General features: G+C 50.1%; 1 protein-coding gene across 6 annotated transcripts in view; it reads right to left on the reverse strand.

Annotated features, from left to right (window-relative positions):
• Positions 1 to 24,264, reverse strand: part of LOC101606490 (DAB2 interacting protein) — a 191,541-nt gene that overhangs the window by 14,590 nt on the left and 152,687 nt on the right. For all 6 annotated transcript variants that reach the window (XM_045142021.1, XM_045142004.1, XM_045142008.1 and 3 more), the window contains 7 exons: positions 11,921 to 12,074; positions 10,287 to 10,385; positions 8,533 to 9,087; positions 5,618 to 5,762; positions 5,384 to 5,528; positions 2,765 to 3,001; positions 1,252 to 1,453 (listed from right to left, as the gene is read on the reverse strand). In XM_045142021.1, coding sequence (XP_044997956.1) covers positions 1,252 to 1,453; positions 2,765 to 3,001; positions 5,384 to 5,528; positions 5,618 to 5,762; positions 8,533 to 9,087; positions 10,287 to 10,385; positions 11,921 to 12,074 — 1,537 coding nt within the window. The remainder of the gene's footprint in view (positions 1 to 1,251; positions 1,454 to 2,764; positions 3,002 to 5,383; positions 5,529 to 5,617; positions 5,763 to 8,532; positions 9,088 to 10,286; positions 10,386 to 11,920; positions 12,075 to 24,264) is intronic.

The following is a 24,264-nucleotide window of genomic DNA, read 5'->3' on the forward strand; positions in this document are numbered from 1 at the left end:
GCAGAGGCTGCAGTGCAAGGCTCAGGACTGGAGAAGGGAGGGACATTACTTCCCTTCCATCATGCCCTCCTGTGGCTCTCCCAGCCAAAGGCAAAGGCAAGTGGATATCAGGGAACAAAATCGCCTGCCTGAGATTTTAAGGGCAGCAGTTTTGGTGAAAAGCTGGGACTAACCCAGAGTCCATCACTAGGGGACTGATGAAATACACTGTGTTCTTGTAAGAGGATGGTATGACATTGCTAAAAAGGCCACAAAGATGGATCAGAACACACTCATGGGAAAATGCCCATAAAAAAGGCACAAACAGTAGTGTATACAAAAAGCTCTCGCTTGGAAATGAACTTAAAGAAAAGAACCACATGTGATAGTGCCTGCATTTGTGTTCCTTCATGTGCAACAAACGTGCCTAGAAGGCCATGTAGCAGAATCCTCCACAAGGTCACCTCTAGGGGTGGGACCAGAGGTAAAGGAGCCTTCTAGTCCAGGGTGAGCACTAGTTACTTTTGTAAGTGGTCTTCTGGAACCCTGGAAAGCAACAGTGAGGAAGTAGTTCGTGAGAAACCCAGCCTTCATGCCAAGAAGCTGTTCACTGTGTGGACTGAAAGCACCAGGCAGTCAGTGGGATTGGGACTGCAGGCTGAGGAGCTGCTCTAGATGATGAAGACAATGTTATATATCTAGGAAATGATTTTATCAATTGACAGCCAGTGGAAATTCTAGAAAGTTTTTTTGGCGGGGGTGAATTTTTTTCTTTTGCAGTGTTGAGGATCAAGCTATCTTGTACACGCTCAGACAAACCTACCATGGATCTATAGGCCCTAGCTCTAGAGAGATCTAGAACTTTCTTTCTGACACATGGAATACAGGCCTTCAGAGTCTCATGTGTTCCATCCAAGTGGCTTCAAAACCCAGAGAAAGAATGTTTTCAGTGAAGCAGCTAAGTCATATCACATTCCTCAAGCCACCTGGGTAAAGAGGAGACATCTATATATGGCACTCAGCAACAAAAGGATGACAATGAGGCCCAGCCTTGGGTCCACTACCCAGAAGAGTGGGCTCTGCTGATTCTGAAGAGCGAATGTAACACTCACCCACAAGGAAAACTAAAGCTCAAAGATCCCTGGTGCCATGAGTGCCTCACAGCCTAATCCATGCCATGCAGGTAAACCCTCCAGCTATGTGGGTACTCTGGAAGAGCACCAAGAGCTGTGTGTGGTCTTGGCCCTGCCCTCTGACCCATGCAACAGGCACCTGCTCCAGCTGGCTGACTGCCTCCCAGAGCAGTGAGTGCAGGCTGGAGAGCTCTCGGCCCAGGTCAATGTAACCCTCGAAGCCAGCTGTGTTGGAGAGGGTCTCAGGGTTGGAGATCTCCAGCAGAAAGCGTTGCATGTTGGTCCACTCATGTTCCAGGAACTGGTTCATGAAAGACATGTACTCCTCCTTGCTGCCAAACCTGGACAGAGAGGGCAGCTAAGGTAAAGCACCCCTTATGAGCCAGCCCCTCCCCTCATTTCCTATTTACCTCCCTATTATGGCCTGCTGCTACCCCACTGACTCTGAGTTAAGTGAATTTGCAAAGACCCAATCACCAGGCCTTCCTCTCAAGGTTAAGACCATGACCATGCCACCCTTATCAGGGCCTTAAATCATAGAAGGTGACATGTTCTGTTTCCCCACATACTGCCCCTTATGGTGTCTTTCCTCTTTTCCTCCAAGTTTCAAACCCCGGTGCAGATGCATCTCAGATGCACACTCAATCCAGGTCTCTGCTGAACGTCTGGAGTCCTCAGGGACACCTGTGCCCTCCTCATGAACTCCCTATCTCAAGTTGAGGCACCATCATCCACCCAGACAACCAAGCCAAAGGTCAAAGCCTTCTGACTTGCTCTTCTAGTTACCTATCCTTGTCCCTGGCAGCTACTACCTCTCCTCCTAAGGGCTCTGTCAGTTTTTTGCCAAAGCATGGCTATGCTCTCCTCCAGGGTCTCTGCCTTGTCAGTCCCAACCCTGCTGACTGCTATCCTTTACAGGATCCAGAGTAGATCACGACAATCCCTCTGTGGATCCTCCTACCCCGTGTGATCTTCAGGTCCCTGCAGCCCTCTTAGGTTTTGTCTCGTGCCTCTCCTGACCTGGTACTTGATGCTCCACAGTTGTGTTGATAGGTACTACACCCTTGATGGCATGCCAGCCTCTGCTCTGCTATATCATAAAGTCTCTCTGAACAGTACACTAAGAGGGATGAGACCTGAGCTGACTCATCTCTACAGTTAGGGCCAGGCACAGCTCAGTCCACAACTGTTAAATGAATGGTAACAAGATGACCCTGCCATTTCCACCCACATACTCTAAGAATACAGCCAAAAGCACAAGAAGTGCTTTACAGTAGTAATACAAGACAGTCTAAAACTACTCAGGGGCCCAACCCCTCAGGACAGTTAAGAAGCAGAGCTTAGGAATGTTAAAGAATATGGGAGAATCCTTAAGAAAATATTATAACAACACAATAATTTTTAAAAGCAGGAGGAAAAATTACCTTCGTTTTTTTACCTTTGAAATTCAAGGAAGGAAACATACCAAGATGGCATGTGCTTTACTAGGAGGATGGACGTGGAGGTTTTATTTTGAAGTAAGGGGTGTGAGGAGGCTGAGAGTGACAAGAACAAAAGCAGGGCTCACTATGCTAGTTCAGCTCAGAGGCAGAAACACCCAAGGTCCTGTCCCTATGGACTCCAGCCCTGTGGGTTTCTGCCTAAGTACTCACTTGGCAAAGTTGGCCAGGTTCTGGGTAACCTTGGCAATGAGGGTGAGGGTGCGGGCCGTGCGGTCATCGGGGTACTCCTGAAGCAGGTTGAAGAGTGAAGGTGACATGATGGCAGGGCAGAGGAAGCGCAGGAAGAGGGAAGCACTGATGAGCCGCTCGCTGATGTCTGGTCGACCACGGCTATTGCACTCTTGCCGCCATGAGGCGAACACCTCTTTCAGCTCCCGTGGGAAGACACTGTGTAGGAACAAAGGTAGGCCTGGGGGTCAGACAGGGCCTGGGGCAGGAGGGTCTAAGACTGAATCTGGCTTTGGGTTACAGAATCCTGATTTCCAACCCCACCTCCACTTTGACAGTAGTGTGTGCCCTGAGCTCTCTGCATCTGTGACGGATGGCATCCAAGTGGCCATCCACTGGGCAGGGCTACCCACCAGATAAGGTTGCTAGGGGAACGGAGATGGTGTGTGGGCAGTGCGCAGCACAGGATGCATAGAGGGACTGCTCAGCAAGCTGGAGACCTAAGTTCCAATTAAGGTGGGCTCAAAAGGGAAGGGACAGAGTGGAATAGAAGATAAGACTCAAGAAGCTGGCTCTATTCCCATGGGCTCCACAGCCAAGGATAGCACCTTCCTCAAGAAAAACACATCTTTCTACCCAACATCAGGCATCTGAATCTGGAGGTGTGAGAAAAACAGGGTAGATAGGTCAAAAGTCCTTGGACTCCTACCCCTGGTATTTAGACTACCTCTATCTGAGTAATGTCATAGGGATACAGATCTTTCTGTAGCGCTCAGAATGACTGAGCAGTGGGTTAAACACCCTTAAGTCCAGGGTGAGAATGCAGCTTACTGTGCTCTAGATGTGAGGGAAAAAGAAGCAGTGACTTCCCAGGGGATGACACAATAAGAAGGCATTCAAACACAGGGTTCCTGGATCTACCTGTCCATACTTCATATGGCTGTTGTACCTTTCCACCCTTAAACTCACACCTTTCCTTAGGGCAGACCAAACCCTAATGCTCCCTTGACCTAAGTCTATGTGTAACTCTGTCAAGAGCTAAGGGGAGCTGACCAAGGCCCTGGCTCTCCCTGGGCTTCTATTTTCTACTCCTCCAGGCTCTCAGACCCCCTTTATATTTGCTCAGCCTGGAGCTGCTTTCTCACTCCAAACCCAAAGTACCCCAGCAGGCTGAGAGCTATTGAGGCTGAACTCCAGAGCTACCTCAAGAGAAATGAAGGTAGGTGGTCTTCAGGAATGGCACTCAGAGCCAGGTATACCTACTGATGGCCCTGTCTAGAAGAGAGGTGCCTCTGGCACATGCCAGAAAGAGAAAAAGGAACATCCTATCCATACAATGCTTTCCCTGTGTGCTACCCCAGCTGCCCTGGAATGGGGGTCAGAGGTGGAGAGCCTCATCCAGTTGAAGATGTGGAATATATTCCCAGAGAGTTCAAGGTTCTCTGGCTTCTCCCTCAGCCAACCTCACCATTGGCATTAAGTGAGAACTTTGTACACATGAGCTGAAGGACACAGGCAGGTAGGCACCTACCCTCCTGGCCATCGTCTCTGCCTCCTTCCTAAAGTCACTCTTTAACCCAACAGGCTTGTTTCTGCCTATCCTTGGGAACAGCAACCCTACTCTGACCCTAGGGCTAGCCCTGAGCTGGTGGACCTGTGTGTCCTCAAGGGATTCCCAGAATGTACAGAAAACCCATTCAGATGCAGGCACAATGTCATTCTGATGGAGTTAGGACTGCAATGGTAGAAAATTCAGAGATAAGATGAGGGCAGGTTAATGGCCTTTAAGGCCGTGAGTAGATCAAAAGGGGGTGGCATAAGTCAAAGAAAGAACCAGAAAAAAAGGGACCTCAGAGGTCTCATCAGCCTCCTCCATATGGATGGGACATCAGCCCTAACCTGGGACACTGATTCAAGCCATAGATCTTCCAGTGTCAAAATAAACCCATCAGTCACACTGGCAGTCAAGACCTTTGAGACCATCACAAAAGGCTTTCCTCAGCCAGGTCAGCAGGCCATTACACAAGCACCCCAGGAGCAAGCAAGCACCTGGGAAATTGGCCTTACAGGAAATTTCCCAGGGACTGATCCCAGTCTTGACTGTGGTCCTATAAGAAACAGCCCTCTACCACCCTCTTTTAAATCACTCCTTTCTTCTTTGTTCCCTAATCCCAATAGGCAGTCTGGCCAGTGCTTAGCCACATATACTCTCACTGGACCTTAAGCCTGTGACATGAGCATGATAACCCCTAGAAACAGAGAGGTGAGGGGTCTCATGAGTAGACACCTGAACAGGGAGTCATTCACCCTGCACCATGATACCAGCCTCTACATGCACACAGTGCTCATTAGTCACAGGTACAAACTGCCACGTTCAAGTTCAAGACCCAAAAAAATCATGTACTACAGATATTCAAAAGCACTCTTCTATTCTATCTTTAAGAGCTGAGAGATGACTAGGATGGGAGGCTGGCAATACATGAAGTCACTGGGTGGATTCTGACCCTTGGGGATGGCACACTGTGAGCCAGGTGACAGGGTGGAAAGGCCTAGGCACCAAAGGGAATACACAATTCTCAACAGGTCATTGGTGGCACTGACCAATAGGAGTTGATGATCTTGCAAAAGGCTAGCTCACAGCACATCTTGAGGTTGCCCTGGTGCTCAGGGAGGTCAGCAGCTGAGCATTTGCTTGGGTCCACTTCGCAGTTCTCATCTGACTCATACAGAGCTTTGATGAACTCACCTGTGTCCAAGTAAGCAGAGAGGAGGCAGTGAGAGCCCAGTGGGTGCTGCTAGGTCCTCTGCCCACTTGCTGACCCATACCCTCCCTACCTAGTGCATCTTGCAGATACTTCTGGCCCACCAGTTTGAGGTACTCTTCAATGGCCTTGGTGGCCAATGTGTTCTCCCGGAAGATAAGGTGCTCATTGTCCCCGCAGCGGTCTACCTCTGACATCATCAGGTCTGTCAGAAAGTCCTGGGGAAGGAAGAAGTAAGCAGAAAGGCACCTGAGCTGGCCAAAAAGAAAGAGTACCCACTGGAGGGCAGATATGCAGGACAGTCTTGCAAGAAGGAAACGGATCTGATGACCAGAGCTGGGTACAAGAATAGGGGGTAGGCCTGGATAAGATCAGGTCACGGGCCAGGCGTGGTGGCGCACGCCTTTAATCCCAGCATTTGGGAGGCAGAGGTAGGAGGATTGCCATGAGTTAGAGGCCACCCTGAGAATACAGAATGAATTATTCCAGGTCAGCCTTGACTAGAGTGAAACTCTACCTTGAAAAACCAATAACAATAACAATAACAACAACAACAACAATAATAATAATAATAAATAAAAATAAAAAGATCAGGGGATCCACAGCTTGTCTGTAGTCAAAGCTCTAGTTAACCCCAATGAGATCTGGCCTGGTGGCCACCAAAGAACTCGCCCCTCCCCCCACCATCAGTGCCCAAGGCAATGGATGTATACTTGGCAGGGACCTGGCTGGGGAGTCAAGCTGTGATATGGGCCATCAGGTGGTCAGGCGGCCCTAGTTGCTTCGTACCCTAGAATGCTTTAGAGGATAGCTGGTGAGCCCATTACACATTAGGCCCCTTAGTGCCATGGGAAGACCCTGGCAGAGGAGCTCAGGCACTTTTCTTCTTCCCCTGGGCTGTTGCCTCCATGGAGGGTAGCTCTATTCCTCTGGAAGCCCTGTCTCTCAGGCCTACAGCTACCCTGTGACTTGAGGTGGAGAAGAGAAGGACAGCAGACAGAGGTGCAGTAGAGTAACAGGTAAAGGAGGGTGGAACAGCCAGCATGGAATTCCCAAGGGGTTCAGTATGGTTTATCCCTCTGGATATCCCTCATTCCTATATGTCAAATTTGGGCCCCTTTGAAAGGTAAAATTGATACTTTGACTCCAGAGGTTAGGCTGACCAATGTTAGGACAGACCAAAAGATAGAAGGGTTAGAGAGAAAGCTGCAGCTGGTCTCCCTGAAACCATGCATTCTCTGGAAACCTTCCTGATCTTCAGGTGACCTCTGACGTCATATCCTGGAAACACAGTGAGCAGAGATAAGGATTCCATCTTCCCTGGAGTTCCACTATGGCTCCTGCTCAAGGCCACAGTCTCCCTGAACTCTTGTGGCAGGTGCCAGTCCCACACTGCGATGAGACATGACTCCTAAGAGCTGGGCTCTAGGGAGGGGAGAACAAGGTATAAAGCAGAAAAGTGATTCATCTAAGGCCACATAGCTAACTGTGGCCAAATTTTGCTTCCCAGGCCCTGTTAATCCCAAGATCATACTGAAGGGAGAGTGGAGAGTTGCAGGGCAGGAACTCTGAAAGCACAAGTCTAGGCAAGCATAACGTGGGAAGAAGGCAGGCAGTTCCAGAACTCTGGCGTGACACCGCTAGAGCACAGACGGAGTAGTGTTTGAGTGTACCTGCTCTTCATATTTTTTTGCCCGACATAAGAAATGCTCTGCTAGTTCTGCTAGTATGTTCCAAAGAACATACCAACTCAGCAGCACTATCTACATTCTATCTCTCCATTGTTTCCTTACCCCATTGAGGGCTGCCAGGGCTGTTGGGAGCCCAGGCTTCCACTATGCTCTAGAATGGCACCTTGATACAACTCTTGTTCACGTTACAACAAAGATTCTGTTTCCTGAGCCACTGTAACCCTTGGGCCCCTTGCTCACCCAACAAGCTTAAAGGCAGGGGGCAAGGGAAAGAAAAGGTCAAATGTAGAACAGAGGAAGGTAGTGTTCTCCATAGTGCGCAAATACTTTTCCCAAGGACTTCCCTTCTTGCCTGGTGCTAGTCTAGCAGGCAGTGGGGCAGCAGAGGCCAAGAGGCATCCTTGCTAGGGGCCCCTGGGAAGAAGTAAGACAACCAGGGGCCTCACAGAGTCGTGCACCGCTGAGGTCTGCCCATGAGGTACTTAAGCCTGGTTCCATTCTTGGGTCTCTCTGACCCCAGCTGACAGCTCACCTTCATTATACAAGACACTAATTCTCGAACCGTATCACCATCCTGAGGGCCAAGGCCCCACTCCTTGACCCAACGCTTTGGGACTGTTCATGTTGCAAAAGGCCAGACAAGCTCAAGTGCAGTTGTCTTCTACGCCCTTTGGAAAGCACCACACAGACGGATGCATGATGAACTAGGGGTGCCTTACCACACAGGTGAAGCTCATATAGCCATATGGCATTGAGCTGGGCAAGTGGGACCCGTTTTCAAGAATGGTAGGTTTAGAATGGTGGTGGTAGTAGGGACAGGTGGTTTCCTGCAGCCCTGAAGCAAGGTCTCATTTTTCCAAGGATCCAGGGCCATGGCTGGCTGACTACGGGTATAGGTTGAGATTGGAGCTGTGAAGGTGGTTCACCTAGCATATACTACCTGTTGAGGTTATCTATCAACACATACCCTACCAGGTATGTGCAGCCAGTAGGAATTGAGTCCATGTGCTAGGAGAGCCCAGCTACATGCCTGTTCCTCAAGGACAGCAGGAAAGACACATGAAGGCAAGCCTGCCTCACACTACCAGGCACTGCCTATCCACCACTTCACATGTCTCCTAGGGATCAGCCCTTCTGTGGGGGAATGGGTATAAATCCCTTATCTCTGGCACACTGCTCAGGTTTAGGAAGCTGACCTATGATAACCACTGCGCTAAGGCCTCCATTGAGACTGACTACATAACAGGGACCCAGTGCTTCTCACCAGGCCTTCCTACAAGCCACAGGCTACACTCACCTTCACCTTGCCTGTGCTCTGCAAGATATGCACCAGGGCAGATGCCATCTCCTCCTTGGTCTTGGCACTGAGGATGGGCTCAAGGGCTGCACATAGCCCCAAGTAGTGGTTGGTGATGTGCTCGGCAAATTCTTTGTACATCTCCATGGGCAGAATGGTGATGGTCTGATAGCGTGCCTTGATGCGAATCATAGGTCCAGGGCCCTTGCCACCCTTGGGGTTGGGTGTCACCACTGGATACCACTTCTCCACAAACTGCCTTCCAGCCACTGAGGCAGCAGGCAGGCTCACCAAGCCCAAGTAGCTATTGCGCTCCTTCTTCTTCTTCTTGTCAGTCTCCCGGTACAGGTGGACAGTGACTGTGCGCAGAGGTGGCAAGTTATGGAACTCAAAGTGCTCACCCCAGAAGACATTGTCTGTTTTGAGCTTGCCCGTGGTGCGAGCATAGAGCACGTCATCCAGGCACAGCTCGCACAGGTACTTCTTCTTGGCTGGTAGGTCTTTGGCCTCAATCACCCACAGCTTCAGAATGTGCTCCACACGCCGGCTGTTGTCCTGTACAATCACAGGGGCCCCGAGGTGCTCAACTGGGACTGCCATATGCCCGCCCAACCAGCTCACAGATCCAAGAAGGAATGAGGGTGGCAATGCAGGGTACAGGCAAGTCCTGAGACAGGAGGGGGACTGCTTCTCGTCTGCCTCTTATCAATAGCCATCTCACTAACTTTGGGCAAGTGATTTAACCTAGGTCTTGATGTGCTTTCTTATAAAGCAGGAATAAAATAACCCCTACCTTACACAGTGAGAGATTTGAGGGAGGTTAGCATAATGGCTGGCACTCACAGGACAGAGTTCCATCATTTCTCAGTCCACAAGTTTCTGAAGCAACATTAAGAGGCAACTATTGAGACGGGCATGGTGGCACATGCTTTTCATCCTAGCACTCAGGAGGCTGAGGTAGGAGGATTGCTGGGAGTTTAAGTCCACCCTAGGTCAGCCACCCAGGTCAGTCTGGGCTAGACCTTACCTTAAAACCAAAAAAAAAAAAAAAAAGGTAACTATTGGGGCTGGAGAGATGGCTTAGTGGTTAAGGCACTTGCCTGCAAAGCCTATGGACTATGGACCCATGTGCAATTCTCCAGATCCCACATAAGCCAGACAGGCAAGGTGATGAACGTGCAAGGTCACACATGCACAAGGTGGCATATGTGTCTGGAGTTTGACTGCACTGGCTGGAGGCCCTGGTATGTCAATTCTCGCTTGCACTCTCATTAAAAAAAAAAAAATTACAAAAAAAAATAAGTATTGCAAAGATCCCTTCTTTAGTGACGTCATGATGACCAGGACTTGGCCCAGGCCCATAAGTAAGCTAGGGAAATCTCAGAAGCAGAGATTATAGTCAGGGTCCCAACCAGATGGGGGAGTCCAGGGACAGGGGAACATAAGAAGGCACCAAGCTGAAGGAGAAGGTGGGTGTCTAAGCTAGAACTGAATGAACTGAATGAATGAACCAGTCAGCTAGATGAAAATGGTTCACGCAGGACACAGAACTAAGCTCAGGGGCCCAAACCCAATATTCTTAGTGCATATAATGTTGGGAAGAAACACATGGCAGCCACCAAAGCCTGGCCAATTCCAACTGCTCCCAGCACACCTGGGCCCCATCCCAACTGTAGGATCTGTGCCTCTGCTCTCTTATGTCCAAGTTTCACCTCACCCCACCATGTTCTTCCAAGAATAGGGTACAGGTCTACCTTGTTGGGGTGCACTGCTCGCCGCAGGTTCTCCATCCACTTATCTCGCTCAGCTGCTGACCGGCAGGAAAAGCACTTGCTTCCTGAGGATGTTGTCACCTGTTTGGACCAAGAGGGACAGTGTTACAGAGGAGGAGACCACAGCGAGATTAGGAAGTTACAGAAGACCTCTGAGGCTGCCAAGTTGACACACAGCCTCTTGAAAGAAAGAGAAAGAATGAAGTTCAAAACCATCCTGATACTGTAAGTTCCCTAGTGTGCATAAGCAGGTCAGTAGCAGGAAAGCAGCCATGCCTGTGCATGTGTTATGGCTAAATAGGAAAGCAACTATCTAATTGTAACCTCTCCACCTTAGCCAGATGGGAGAAGAGACAGAATGGGACACCCTGCCTAGGTCAGAGGGCATGCTGACCCCAAGCATAGGCTCCCTAAGGACAGAACCAAAGATTCCCAGGAAACAAGCAAGGAAGGGTAGGCACAAGAACCAGCTCAGTCCCCAGCTGACCCCTCCTGAGGGTTTTCTTTTGTCCAGCAACACTGATGTAGATGGTCACAGAGACCTAACCATATGCCAGACTAGAGCAATAAGAACTGAGTTGCCTTGGCATGTCAGGCCCAGGTCCTCCTGCTTGGGCCTTTCACGCCTACCCCTAACCCCTGCCTGTATGACTCCTGCTCACTATCCACCTGCAACATGGATGTCTCCTCCAATCAAAGGGACTTGCACAGAGCTACCCCACTGTTGCTGGCACCCCTGTAACACCATGTCATGGGCTCCATGGGTTAAACCTAGCCCCTTATCCAGGCATTGGAGGGCCTGCTCATTCCAGCAGTTCCTGCTGAGAAAAAGTAATCACCAACCCTTTCTGCCTGTCCTAACAAGCATGCCAGAGCTCAGATCCAGCCCCACCTGGCCAGGAGTCTAAACCCAGAAACAGTACAGGGGCTCAGGCTGTGAGCACATCCCATAAGGCTATCACAAAAAGCCCAATGGTGGCTTGTTATTACCAAGGCTCATTTTTCTGCAGTGGGCTTCCTTAATACATGCTTATTAGGTGTTTACCGAAATGGAGATATGAACACAGTATGAACAGTTGTAGAAGCCATTAGGAATACCAAGGAACAACTATAGCATCAGACACCTCGATCGGGCTCAGTCTGGCTGCGTGACCTCTGGCATGGTGCTTTCTATATGCCAGTATCATACCTAACAACAGGGACTGAACGAGTAATGCCTGAGTCACTGGCCCTCTGCTCTCAAACCATGGGTCACAGAATGCTATGAGGACAGGTTTGGGCTCTCTATACATACAGATGGGGGAATGGCCCAAAAAGGGAGAAGGTCCCTCCACAATCCCACACTGCCTTGGAGGTAAGCAGGCTCTGAACATGACTTAAACAACTATTTATAGACTTAAAATAAAAATATTTCCCCACTGAGGACCCAACAAGCTTCATTTGCTGGCATGGCAAGCAGGCACAAGACCCTCCACACTGCTAGTTCTACCTTGTCTCCCAGGTGTCCAAAGCTATAACCAGATTCAAGAGCCTGTCCCTTGCCAGGACCACGGAGTACTCTGGGAAGGGTCTGAAGACAGTGAGCCTAGCTGGGGAAGGACTATGGGGACACCCACCTCAAAACAGTAGTCCTGGCCCAGGATGCTGCTGTGCACGGGCTTGATGACCACCTCCTCCTCCATGCTGAGGTCCAGTGCCTCCACTGCGCTGCTGGGGCTGAGCAGGGACTCGTGGGAGCGAGACTCCTTCAGCCTTGGCATTAGATGAGACCTGGGGAGGTAGGCAAAGCAGGTGTCAGCAGGGCCTGTCACTATGAGCACCTGGGCCAAGCTGGCTGCCAGTCCCTTGTCCCTTCCCTTTGCCCCCATTCCCAAGAAACACTCTTCTCAACCCCCTCTCTCTCCTTAGTTTCATGACAGACAAGTTCAGGGAAGACCACCTCAGAACTCCACCAGTCATCCCAACCCTACTGAGACTTGGATGAAGGCTACCAGACTTCTGCATCTGTAAGTAAGAATATGCTCTGGCTCTGCAACAGTTCCACAGACTACCCCCAAAAGAGCTTCCAAGCCCAAGCATCCTCATGGGATTCTGGGAACTCTCCCACCTGTTCTGCCCTCTGCCATGGTTCTTGTCCCAGGATTTGTCTAGAATGCCAGTGCCAGCAGAGTCCTTTCTCATGCAGGATGAGGAGCTAAACCTAAGAGCCACATGATACATCTCATGGAAGTAGGAGAGCTCCAGGAATCATTACGGCCCTATTTTTACAGACAGGACAAGGACCTGAGTGGAGGGGATATCAGTTTCTGCACAGTACCTGGAACTCAATTGGGATCCACATGCAGAGGCTCTAAGACCTAGACTAGGATCAGTGGACCTAACACAAAGATGCCACCTAGTAACCAAATGAAGCCACATCTGGACTGGTTCTGATGTACTTGTCCTTGGACCTGAGACCATGACTGCCCCCAGACAAGCCATCCCTGTTTCCTCAGTACCTCAACTGGGCATCCACACAGCCAGCCCAGGAGACCCACTCAACCCGCCGCCTCTCCAGCCAAGTGTGAGGTAGCTGCCCAGTGCTCCAAGGAGCCAGGAGAACTTAAGCAGGCTGCTGTTGGCCTGGAGCCCACCTGCTCCTGAGAAGCCTGCACAGCACTGTGCCTCTGCACTCACTCAGTTCACCTGCTGCCCCTCAGCCTCCGGGCCTTGATGCCTGGCAGTCTCAGTCCTCATCCACATAGGCCTAGATGGAGCTAGTATATTACAACCTATAAGGCTCTGCCACTGGGAGTAGCTCCGGAGATAACTGGAGTTCAGGAAGGGAAAATGGTCATTTGGTCATGTCCTGGACCCAGCAGGACCATCTCATGAACCTTTCCTGGGATGCTCACTTTACCAAGGCAAACTGTGGCCTACCTGCCCCACCATACCATTCTTGGTGTTCAGACAGACTTATCCCATTGACCTCTAAATCCCAGCTCCAAAATCCTACTTCTTGTCACAGTACTGACCACCACTATTGGTGGGCCTACCTTCTAGAACCTGGCTGAGATCTCAACCCAGTGCTTGTCCTAGGCAGCCCACACTCCCAGACTCAAAGAACTGAGGTTCTAACAATTGGGTCTAAACACAGTTTGCAGCTATGCTGTCTGACTCAACCTGGCAACACTGCCATGTTAGGATGGGAGCCAGGGTAATGGGAGGTGCAGGAACCTAGGAAGCACTGTTGAACTGGGACCACTTCCTGCTTGCTGGGAACAGCATACTGGGCCTTCTCAGGAAGACATAGCATACCAAGGTCCTGATGCTCCAGGAGTCCAACAGACTTTGGCCAGACCCCAAAACAACCATGGTTCTGGAGCCTATAAAACTTTTACCTTCCTTCTATACCATCTTGACCCCAGACATGTTCCAGTTGGCCTGTGCTTTGCTAAGGGAGGTTCCCGGGGGGAAAAGAAGTCTGACAGGAAGCTCAGGGCTCTTAAGGCATCCTGAACTGGCCCAGCCCAACTGGCTGCAGCTACGGCTCTCCTGCTCTCCACAGGCTCTTCCACAAGGGGGACATGGAGCACAGGCTGCATCCAACCTGCAGCTGAGGTCATTGGAAGAGGCACAGAGAAGGTTCCTCCAAGCTCTGCCAGGCTGTCCCTAGGCAGCAGAGCACTGGTTGGTAATGGCAGGCCTTGAAGTCTCTTTCACCTGGATCATCTTCCCTCTTAGCCTGGGGTTCTCCACCCTCTAATCCAGAACCTGACACCCAGCCATCCGAGTCTTTGCCTCATCCAGGCCCTAAGGAAGCCAGTCCATTGCAACCAGTAGATGGCTGGGGAGGGGTGAGGAGGACTGAGAAGAAAACTGGGGTTCAGGGAGGGGAAACAGTCACTTGGTCATGGTTCTATACTCAGCAGGACCACTTTATGACTTAAGAAACCCCTCTCCACAAATCCATCCATGGGCCATGCCTGCAGCACCCCTGAGTGCCAAGGACTACCTGCCTCACCAGTCCCCCAAGTTAAGCCTTTATCCCACGAATTTTCTACTCATGACAAACATAGTTGGGTCATGTGGTGGTTTGACTGTGCAATGTCCCCCATAGCCTTATATGTTTGTGATTAAGCTTCATACTTAATCCTCAGCTGAGGAAGCCTTGCTGGAGGAGGTACATCACTGAGGGCTAACCTTGAGGTTTACTGGTCCAACCCCAGTGGGTTTTGGTTAGCCAGCTCACTCTTGCTGCTACCTCCCAGCTGATATAACAAAACTGTGGTAACTTCTGCTCTTCCATGCTTTCCCCACTGTGAGGGAAACTTGCCCTCAAATCTGTAAGCCAAAACAAAACACTGTCTTCCTCCTATCTAAGCTGCTTATGGTTGAGTATTGTGTTCCAGCAACAAGGTCACTGCTACAGATTACTTCCTTCTCACCTCCGGCTTCTGCCACACCAGGCCAAGGAAGCAGCTCATCTGAGGGAGGGAGATGGGCACCCACAATTACTCTAGCTCCAAGGGGCCAGCAGAGTGAGCGAAGTCTCCCTACATGGGAAGTTCAGGAGAAAGTGGGTGAGCAGTTACTGGCCTATCTTGCTCCCATTCTACTCCCAGGATGGGGTTCTCAAAGGTAGTCCATATCACTAGCACAGGGTAAGCACCCAGTCAGTTTACCAGCACATCCTCTTCCTCATTTCAGCTGTACTACCAAGAGATTTGTCCAATTTTTTTTAAATACAAAAGCAAGGTGGACTTGGAAAGGAGCAGTTGTTTAATCCACCAGACACTCCATGTTGGGAACATACTCACAGCTCACAGCTACTCTGTATGGTGAGGGTTCTAGAGGCTGATGCTATTGTATAAAAGACCTCTACTGTCACTCAGTTCCTTGGTTAAGTAACTCCACTGATGACCAAGGCTGGGGACTGGGGGATTGGGGCTGGAAGGTGGTCATGATACCCAGCTCAGTCTTGAGATGGTTCCCCCACCCCTCCTCAACCTCCTATAGTCCCTGGAGTTTTACAGCCATAGTCTCTTCAGTAAGGTGACATTAAGGAGGGCAATGTCTTCAGCCAGAGGCCTCCACTCTATTTATTGATTGATTGAGGTAGTTATAGAGAGAATGAGTGCACTAGAGCATCTAATCATTGCAAACAAACTCCAGATGTATGTGTTACCATGTGCATCTGGCTTACTTGGGTACTGGGGAATAAAACCTGAGTCCTTAGGCATCTGTGGCAAGTGCCTTAACCTCTAAGCCTCCTCTCCAGACCCATTCTGTTTTTTTTTGGGGGGGGTTATTTATTTATTTGAGAGTGGGGAGAGAAGGGAGGGAAGGAGAGAAGGAAAGAGGGAAGAAGAAGAGGGGAGGGAATATGAGTATTGGCCTGCCAAGGCCTCCTGCTCCAGACCAGATAGCTGCACCACTTTGTGCATCTGGCTTTACGTGGGCACTGGACAATCAAACCCAGGTTGCCAGGCTTTGCAAGCAAGCACCTTTAACCACTGAGCCACCTGTCCAGCCCCCAGACACCTCCACTCTTGAGGACTATCGCCATGGCCCATGTCTGAACTTCTCATAGCCCTGCCAGGAACACTGTGAGACTATACTGAACTCAGAGAGGGTGGGTTGGGCATCAATTAAAGGACTAGGTCTCAAGTCTCATGCCTGACCCTCCTCACCACAACACAGCCAGCACCCCTAGGCCAAGCTTACCTTGGACTATGAACTTCACAGACCATCAGACAACGCCTCATGAAATTTTCAAAAGTCCAAGAGACAGACGCTAATATCAACTCACAGGAGAAACTGAGGTTCAGAGTCTCACCCTCATCCTTCTCCTAGTGTTACTTCCATACTTCAACCCTTTGGGTCCTACTTCCTAAGCTAAGGAAAGGATTCTTGCCTCAAGCAAAGAACAGTGGGACTTGGTACACTGATGAAGAGCTTTAAAGACAAGAGTTTGGGTGATGACAATTCCCAGGTCTTGAGTGGTAGGGGAAGACAAGGGTGGCCCCCTGTGAAATTCAGTTCTAGCCTTGGACATGCACTCTGGGCCACTGGCTGTTACCTCCATAACTGTTCTACCTGACCAGGCCCACTACTCACAGTGACCTGCCTAATGGGGAGTCCATCCCAGGGACTTCCTAAGTTTTAAAGGAAGGCCTCTACCATCTGACTATTCTGCCTAGAAGTCTTCTTGCCCCAATTCTACCAAATTAACACATAGTGTCAGTCTTTCCAGACACCCTGGGCAGAGAAGTTTGTTATGGGCAGGTCTGGCCTTGTCTAGGCTTCAATATTTAGAGCCTCAAGATCTCAGCCTCATCAAGGACAGACCTTCCTAACCCCAGATTCTGTTGACATAGCTGTGTCCCGGAAGAAAGGACAAGGTCAACCACTGCCTGTTGAAAGCCAATTCCCAAAATCAGTGCCCAGATGCTCCCCATAAAGTAACTGTGAGAGGACCCCAAGTAGGGTCGTTGTATCTTTTCTGGCAGCACCCCACCTGGTCCCTCTCTGACTTTTTCAACCATGGTAGGTTCTCTAGTCCAACAACAGATCTCCAGGGACCAGAGACCATGGAGTCCCATCTTCCATCCTATACCCAGGCCTCTTGCCCAAGAGGCCCTAGCACTATACTCTGCATGGAATGGTATCCTATAGCCTCTAGGAAGGGTTCATACCAGGATTGCTAGGTTGCCAACTGGCCAGTAAGGCCACTGGCTAGTAAGAGCTGCCTTGAATTCTACTGCTACCAAGAGGTTCCCTGGACAGGGCCCACTGGGCAATGAAGAAAGGGATGACTCATTGGTGGTCCCTATCTATACCAAAGCAACAATCCCTCCACTGAACAACACTCTGTTAGCACGGTTATTCTGCTTCCTCCTCTCTCCTCACAGTCTACATGACCATCAAATCCCAGAGGCCCCAAGCAGGTATCCAAGCCCTGCTTCAAAGATCTCTCTCACTATGTCTTGTTTAGTATCATGGACTCTGTCTTCTGGGAAGCTTGACCAAGTCATCCCATCTTTGCTTCCACCTTCTGCCACACAAAAATGCTGGCCCTGCCCACTGCCACCTTGACAATGCCGTCACTATCTTTCCAGGCAGACAGCATACTTCATACCACACTGCCTACCTTTCTCTGCACTTTCTTATCATGGCCCTGTCAAGACTGAGGCACTGTACCCCTATTAAAGGAGAAGTAACTTGCCTAAGATCTTGTGGCAGCAAGGCGCCATGGCTCATAGAGGAGGGGCAAGGTCCACAACAGGGCTGACTGCTAGCTGTACCCACTCATTCCAGGGCGTAGGGAACATGGGCATGGAGGAACTGCTGCTGCTGAAGGCAGAGCCAGTCCAACAAACAGCAGCTCACTGTGCGCCCTGTCAGGAACAAGGGGGCATTGTCTAGTTCCTGGGGCACAGCCTTATCTGATAGCCTTCCAGACAGCCCACAAGCTGTTTTTCAACTCTGATGATTTTTTCTTCTTAAAAGGTTAATGACACAGAAGTTCAGCAAATTCCCGATTGTTTCAAGTAAGGAGGAGAGCCACCACACAAAGCAAAACTTGAAACAATCGCAAAACTTGAAACAATCATAAAACTCATTTGACACAATAAGTAGCTCATAAATATAGGTGGCTAAGCTTCAGACTGAGGTTTTTTAACCTGGAAAGTAAGAAGCTTCGTAGTCAGGGTCACTCTCTTTACCTCAAAAGGACAGAGTAAATTGCCTCGTGTGGTCCCAAGGCAGGACTAGGACCAAGAGAGGCCAGTTCCAGTTCATATGTAGCTGTCCCCAAATAGACTGGTTTTAGACAAAGTGAGCATCCTGTCTCTGTAGTACACACAAGCAGCAGTTGGGAGATACCATTAAGACACACTGCAGGAAGCCCAGGGTAAAAGGGCGGGCAGACAGGGAGAGTCCTAGAGTAAAAACACACACATGTGAGGGAGTGCTACAGAATGCCAGCAGTAACTAGGAACAGACAGGAGGACAGAGAGCTTAGTAGCCCGGCATCAGCTATGGTAGCAAGCCCAGTCTCTACCCGATAAATACGCTACTTTGAGTACCTAAGTCCTTCAACTTTCCAGGCCTGTTTCCCATCTACTAGTGGAGAAACTAGCACAACCTTCGCAGGGTCACACTAAGGTCAAATGAGACAGTACAGGTGGTCTGCTTGGCAGGGCAAGGATTAGTGCTAGCAACTGGCATAAGTCACTTGTGACTGTCTCCTCCCTCTTCACTCACTTCTTGGTCATGCATAGTTCAAGAGGTGGAAAAGAGTTGTGAATAATCCTGATGCATGAAGACATGCTGCTTCTTCAAAGGCAAAGATTCTAGAATAGGTCACCCTTCTGGATTACTCATGAGATAAGGACTTTCTCTGACCTGGAGATATTCTACAGATATTCTGCCTATGAATGGTCCTTGGATTCAGTACTCGCATGGTCCTGCCTATGTCACTACCAATGCTACACTAGGCCTGAAACAGGAAGAAATCACTGACTAGGTGTATCTCCAGAACAATTTTACCAATTCTGCTATTAGAACCCAGCAAACTCCCTAGGACTCATCAGGCCCACAAAACTCAACATGCCTCTGCCTGTGCAGCAGACAGGCCCAGGCAGCAGAGCTGGAGTTCTTTTGCCCAGCAGAGGAGACAGAGTTCTCAAGCATGTCAGGGCAAGGGCACTGACCTGAGAACTGAGCAGTAGTCCATAAATTGGGATGTGTCCCACTGGGAACTCTCTCTCTAGCCCAATCCTGTCCTTCTGGCCCTGAAACTAGTTGTTGAGGCCAACACTCACTTCTGGCCCAGAAGGGATTCCCCAGTAGGAGGAGGGGGTATGCAGCTGCCTATCGGCCTCCAAGAACCTAGAGTAAAAGCCTGTCCTAAAAGGACCAGGAGACTAGCCACGCAGCCTGGTAAGCTTCCTGAGAGTAAAAGCCTAGAGGAATGGAACCTCTCTGCCCAGGACCAGAGAGATAGGTCCTAGCAAAGTCACCAGGAACCAGTGTGATACCCTTTTGCCCCTGCACACATACTGAGCCCTGTGGCCTTTTGCCCTCACCATGACCCTAGAGTCCCTAGGGTTTACATCCTGGCAACAAAACCAGGAAAAGGATGTCATGACATGCTTATGGCTAAAAAGCAGCCTAAAGCCTGGAACCAGTGGTGTCTAATAGATGGTGATTGGATAAATGACACTACTTACTGAGGGCCTGCTATGTGGCCAGCTGCATGACAGGTGTTCTTATGAAATACATACATCATCTCACAGCCTTCTGCCAACAACCCTGCACAAAAAGTAGTGTCACTTAAGCAGACAGGACAGCAGGACTTCAAACTAAGGTCCAATAATCTCAGGCTCCATGGTGACTGCCACGTACCAAGATATGGAGAGAGGGCAGGGCTTGACAGGTCACGTAGCCTGATCAGATCTCAGATTGAAAGTGAGGGTCCTGATGGCCCATTTATCCTGCGCTTTGGTGTCTAGTCATCCTAGTGCCCCAGAGAGGACCTGTGCCTCCTATCTCAAGGGATGGTAAAGAAGCTGGCCAGGGAGTCTTAGCTCCTATCCTGACTCCACCCTTAATGTGCCTAAGGCTTTGAGCACACCCCTCTTTTCCTTTGGACCCACAGATCCTGAATCAGGTCCTCTCCCCTCTCTGGGCAACTTTAGAGAGCCACAAAAGCCATGCTGGCCATAAGCAATCACAAGGGACCATCACCGTGTCTACTACTGTACAGTTACCACCACTTGTTACCACACAGTGATAGTGCCTCACTGCTACCTGGTGGAGACTTGGGCCACAGGCTTGGGGTGTGAAGGGTAGTCCTCTGGTTCCTGCACAGGATGCAGCACCCCAACCAGACCCCACTAACCACTCACCCTGAGGACAGGCTCAATGGAACCTGTGGAAGACCTCTGAGATCACATTCATCTTTCCACAGCTTACTTCTTATGGGGTGGGGGCATAGAAACAAAAAACTTTCCATCTAATCCCCCAAGTCATCCTGCAGTCTGAATAATTTTGGGTTTTTAATCAATAGCTGTCAGACTTGTCAAATTACTTTGGGGACCGCAAAGCAGTTTTTAAACATTCATAAACCTCAGTAGAACAGCGAAGTGCCCTGAATTTTAAAAGAAGAGAATCTAAGAACACTCATTGAACAGGATGAGATTTGGGCAAATTGGAAATGAGCTGAGGGCCACCTGCCCCTCCTGCTTATGGTTCTAGGCCCCTCTGTGGTTCTCTAGGGCTCAGCCTGTTGTTCAATGAGCAGCACACCCCCGAGCCCTCTCCCTGCCTCCACCTCCCCAGGCCCATGAAAGAAAGCCAACATTCTATAAGGCACAAAGCTCTGAGCCCAGCCACCTCTGCAGTCCCTCAGCCTGTCACCCTGCACCTGCCTTCTCCACTTGTACTGGCTGAAGGTGCATGAGGCCTTGGCCAGGACGTTCCCTCACTGAGGATGAGACCATCTAGTACCAGAGTCCAGGACATCCAGGCAACCCTTTGGTTTGAAAGACAACACTATTAGGCATGAGGATAGTTTCTGATTGTTTCCCCCACCAGGGACCATAAGTAGCGCCAAGAGCAGTCTTACGGCCCTGGAACAAGAACCCATGTGGGGAATGATAATGAAATAAAAATCAGGAATAAGTAGAAAAGCACGAACTCCCATTCTGCAAGAAGGAGCTCCTCTCTGCCTTACCTTATTCTTCCCAGTTCTCTACACCCAAGAAGCCTTCTTTCTTAGGATGGCCCTTCCAAAAAATGTGTACAAGGCACAGGTAGCATCTCCTCCACCCCAAGGTCCAGATGTCATGCCATGCGGGCTCCTGAGACTGTGTAGGTTGTTGCCATTTTTAGAGTGACAAGTGATCTGCCTCCTTCATCTACCCCTTGGAGTCATGCTTCTATCTTAAACAAAGATTGACTCCTTATCAACCTGCTTTAAGCACTATGCTCTGTGATGAATGCTTAAATGTGTTGATGAAGCTTCCTTCTTTGAACATACACACACACACAAATGAGAGCAAGGTGATGATGGCACACACCTATAATCTCAGTATTTGGGTGGTGAAGGCAGGTAGATCAGGAGCAGTTCAAGGCCAACCTGGGCTATGTGACATTTTGTCTCAAAAAACAACAAAACTCTGAACCTGGGCCAAATTAATAACTCAGATCTTAGTGTTCTTCCCCAGCACTATTGTAGGGATCGTTCAATGGTGTGTTCTCGTACCACAACCCCTGTGGATGACCCTAGGTTTCTTGATGCCCAGTCTTGCCCTGGACTGTCCCCTCCTCTAGCACTTCTGCTGCTCCTGGCTTCTTCCTGGCCCCGGAATTTCCAAGGTTCCTTCTTCACTTGGCTCAGCAAATCCTTCCTGCTTGTCCCCATCGCAAGGCTCCCAAAAAGCTTCTCTGTCAAACGACCTCAGACAAATGTCACTGCTTCATCTCATACCCAAGAACAGGTTTTCAAATGTCTGCATTGCCATTTTTGGACAGGCCCCTTGAAAATGCCCACTTAGGAGGCATCTGGGGAAAGCACCAGCACCAAGACTCCAGCACTCATCATGAGGTTAGTTGGGTGCCATCACTGAGAACCATTCCCGTCAGTGGTCTGACTTCCCAAACAGAAGCAGCAGAAATAAAGGAGTGCTACTGAGTGGAGGGAGCACAGGCTTTCCCTCTTGTAGCCCTGCCCTGCTAAGGTTCACTGCACTGATGCTCCCCTCCTGGGCAGGGACTGCAGGAACCAGAACACTCAGTGCCCATTCCTGCCTACAGACCCCAGTTCCATGCCCCTCCAAAGCCTGGGGCCTGGGAGCCCTGGTGGATTACAGAGCTGCTGCTGCTGCTGCTGCTGCTGCTGCTGCTGCTGAGACTGGAGCGTCTACAGCTAGGGGCATTCAAAGTAGAAGAGCAGCTCCTGGCCAGGCTCCCTAAGCCACCAGCAAGAGCAGAAACAGAAAAACGACTGGCACAGGCTGGGAAATGGTTCAGGCAGCAAAGTTCCTGCTGTGCAAGTGTGAGGACCTAAATTCCAATCCCCAGGTTAGGCACAAGTGGTGGCCTACCTGTAATTCCAGTGCTAGATGAGCAGAGAGAACCCCAGGGCAAGCTAGACTAACTGAAGCAGTGAGCTCTGGACTCAAACAAGAGACCCTGTCTCAATAAAGAAGATGGAGAGTGATTGAGGAAGACATCTGGCTTCCTCATGCATGAGCACACACATGTGTACCCAAACACAAATGATGTTCAAAAAGCCCCGAGAGATGCTCTCAAGACACCCATCACACTGCTGCTGGCCACCCACCTAGGAAGTGCATGAGCAGGCCCCGGCTCAGTATTTGTATGCCCCGACTCTCCTGCTCTTATGCTCCTAACTACAGTTAAGGAAACTGAGGCTTGGATTGCCCTCATAGTCCCTCTTATTTCCCATAGTCCACACTGGCTGACTTTAAGATAAGCTAGCATTATCTGTCATTTGCCACCTTGCCCAGGAGGTTGCAGCAAGTCAAATCGTGTGCTTGAAGTAGGTAGATGTATACTGAGCCAGTGGCCGAGCTTTGCTTGGTGCATTAGCTCCCATCACTCAGGGCAGCCCACCTTTTCTTTGCTCAAGGTAAGCCACTGTCAGCAGGCAACTCAGTGTCTCTCCAGCTATGGCAGCTCAAAGACCACCTACAAGGTATGGTAGCACATGCCTGTCACCCAGCACTTGGGCGGCTGAGGCAAGACTGAGAGCACTGGGTCAGCCCAGGCTACAGCGTTCAAAGCAAGACCCTGACTCCCCGCCCCCCACAAAGGCACTACCTCTACAAACCTCCACAGCACAACTAACAGCTCCTTCTAGCTCCTCACTAGGAAGTGAGCCTCAGAGGTGAACATCTTGCCTAACATCAGTTTCAGTCACCAGGGCAGAGGAGGACAGGCATGTAAGATCCAACCTCTAACTCTCCTTTGCCTATGGACACCTCGAGTTTTCACCAAACCCACAGAGATTGTGTGATGAAGTGTATCAACCTTCAAATAACTACAGGGCCTTGGGTAGCAAAAATATCACTAAACCCTGTTTTTGTCACCTCCTGGTGACTCTGTATACAGAAAGGGAATCTCTCACAAGTGAGCAGGCTTACCTGCCCCTAGCATGGCAATGAATAGCTAGAGCCAGCAGGCCTCAAGGCTGGACAAAAAAAAAAAAAAAAGGAAAAGCCCTCCTCTGGCCTCCCCGGAGATGGGGAGTGCCCCAGTGAAGAAGATCCCACCACACCAGCCTGACCTGACTTCCGACAACTGATCCAGATACTCAAGCCACAGCTGACACACACTCTCCAGGCTCAGGCATAACTTCTACCCTAGGGCCTGAAGGATCAGGGAGCAGACGAGAGCAGAAGGGAAAAGACAAGAAACATAAAGTCTGATGGGGGCTGGAATGGAGATTATGGTCCCTAAACCGCAGCGCAGCCCCACCCAGTCCAGCTGGACAACCCGAGCAAAGGCCAGGCTTCTCAAAACTCCAAATATTGAGAGCAGTTCCTGGTATTTCCTGGTTCCCAGGCGGTGCCCTGTGGAAAACCACACAGCCACTAGGGCCCCTCACTTAGATACTAAAAGCAGCAGCAGCACTCTTGTTGGTTTCCTGCTTGAGGCAGACAGTCCTAATTGCTTCCATGTTCTGGTTAGCCATGGATATCTGGATAGAGCTGCCATCACTGGAAACTCTTGAGTCCTCCCAGACTGGGCACCTGTGACAATCACTCTAACCAGTACTTGTGGCTTCCCTAGCACATTCAGGTCTCCCTGGGCCCAGGAAATATTTAGCAGTCTCCCTCCTTCCCATCCCCACCATCCAACTCCACTCAGGCCACTCACCATGCCTCAGCAAGGCCACCACACTCACCAGGTAGAGAGAGGCCAGGCTAGCTATCAGGCCACGGGCTCT

The sequence above is a fragment of the Jaculus jaculus genome, chromosome 1 (genome assembly GCF_020740685.1).
Source record: "Jaculus jaculus isolate mJacJac1 chromosome 1, mJacJac1.mat.Y.cur, whole genome shotgun sequence".
Classification (NCBI taxonomy): domain Eukaryota; kingdom Metazoa; phylum Chordata; class Mammalia; order Rodentia; family Dipodidae; genus Jaculus; species Jaculus jaculus.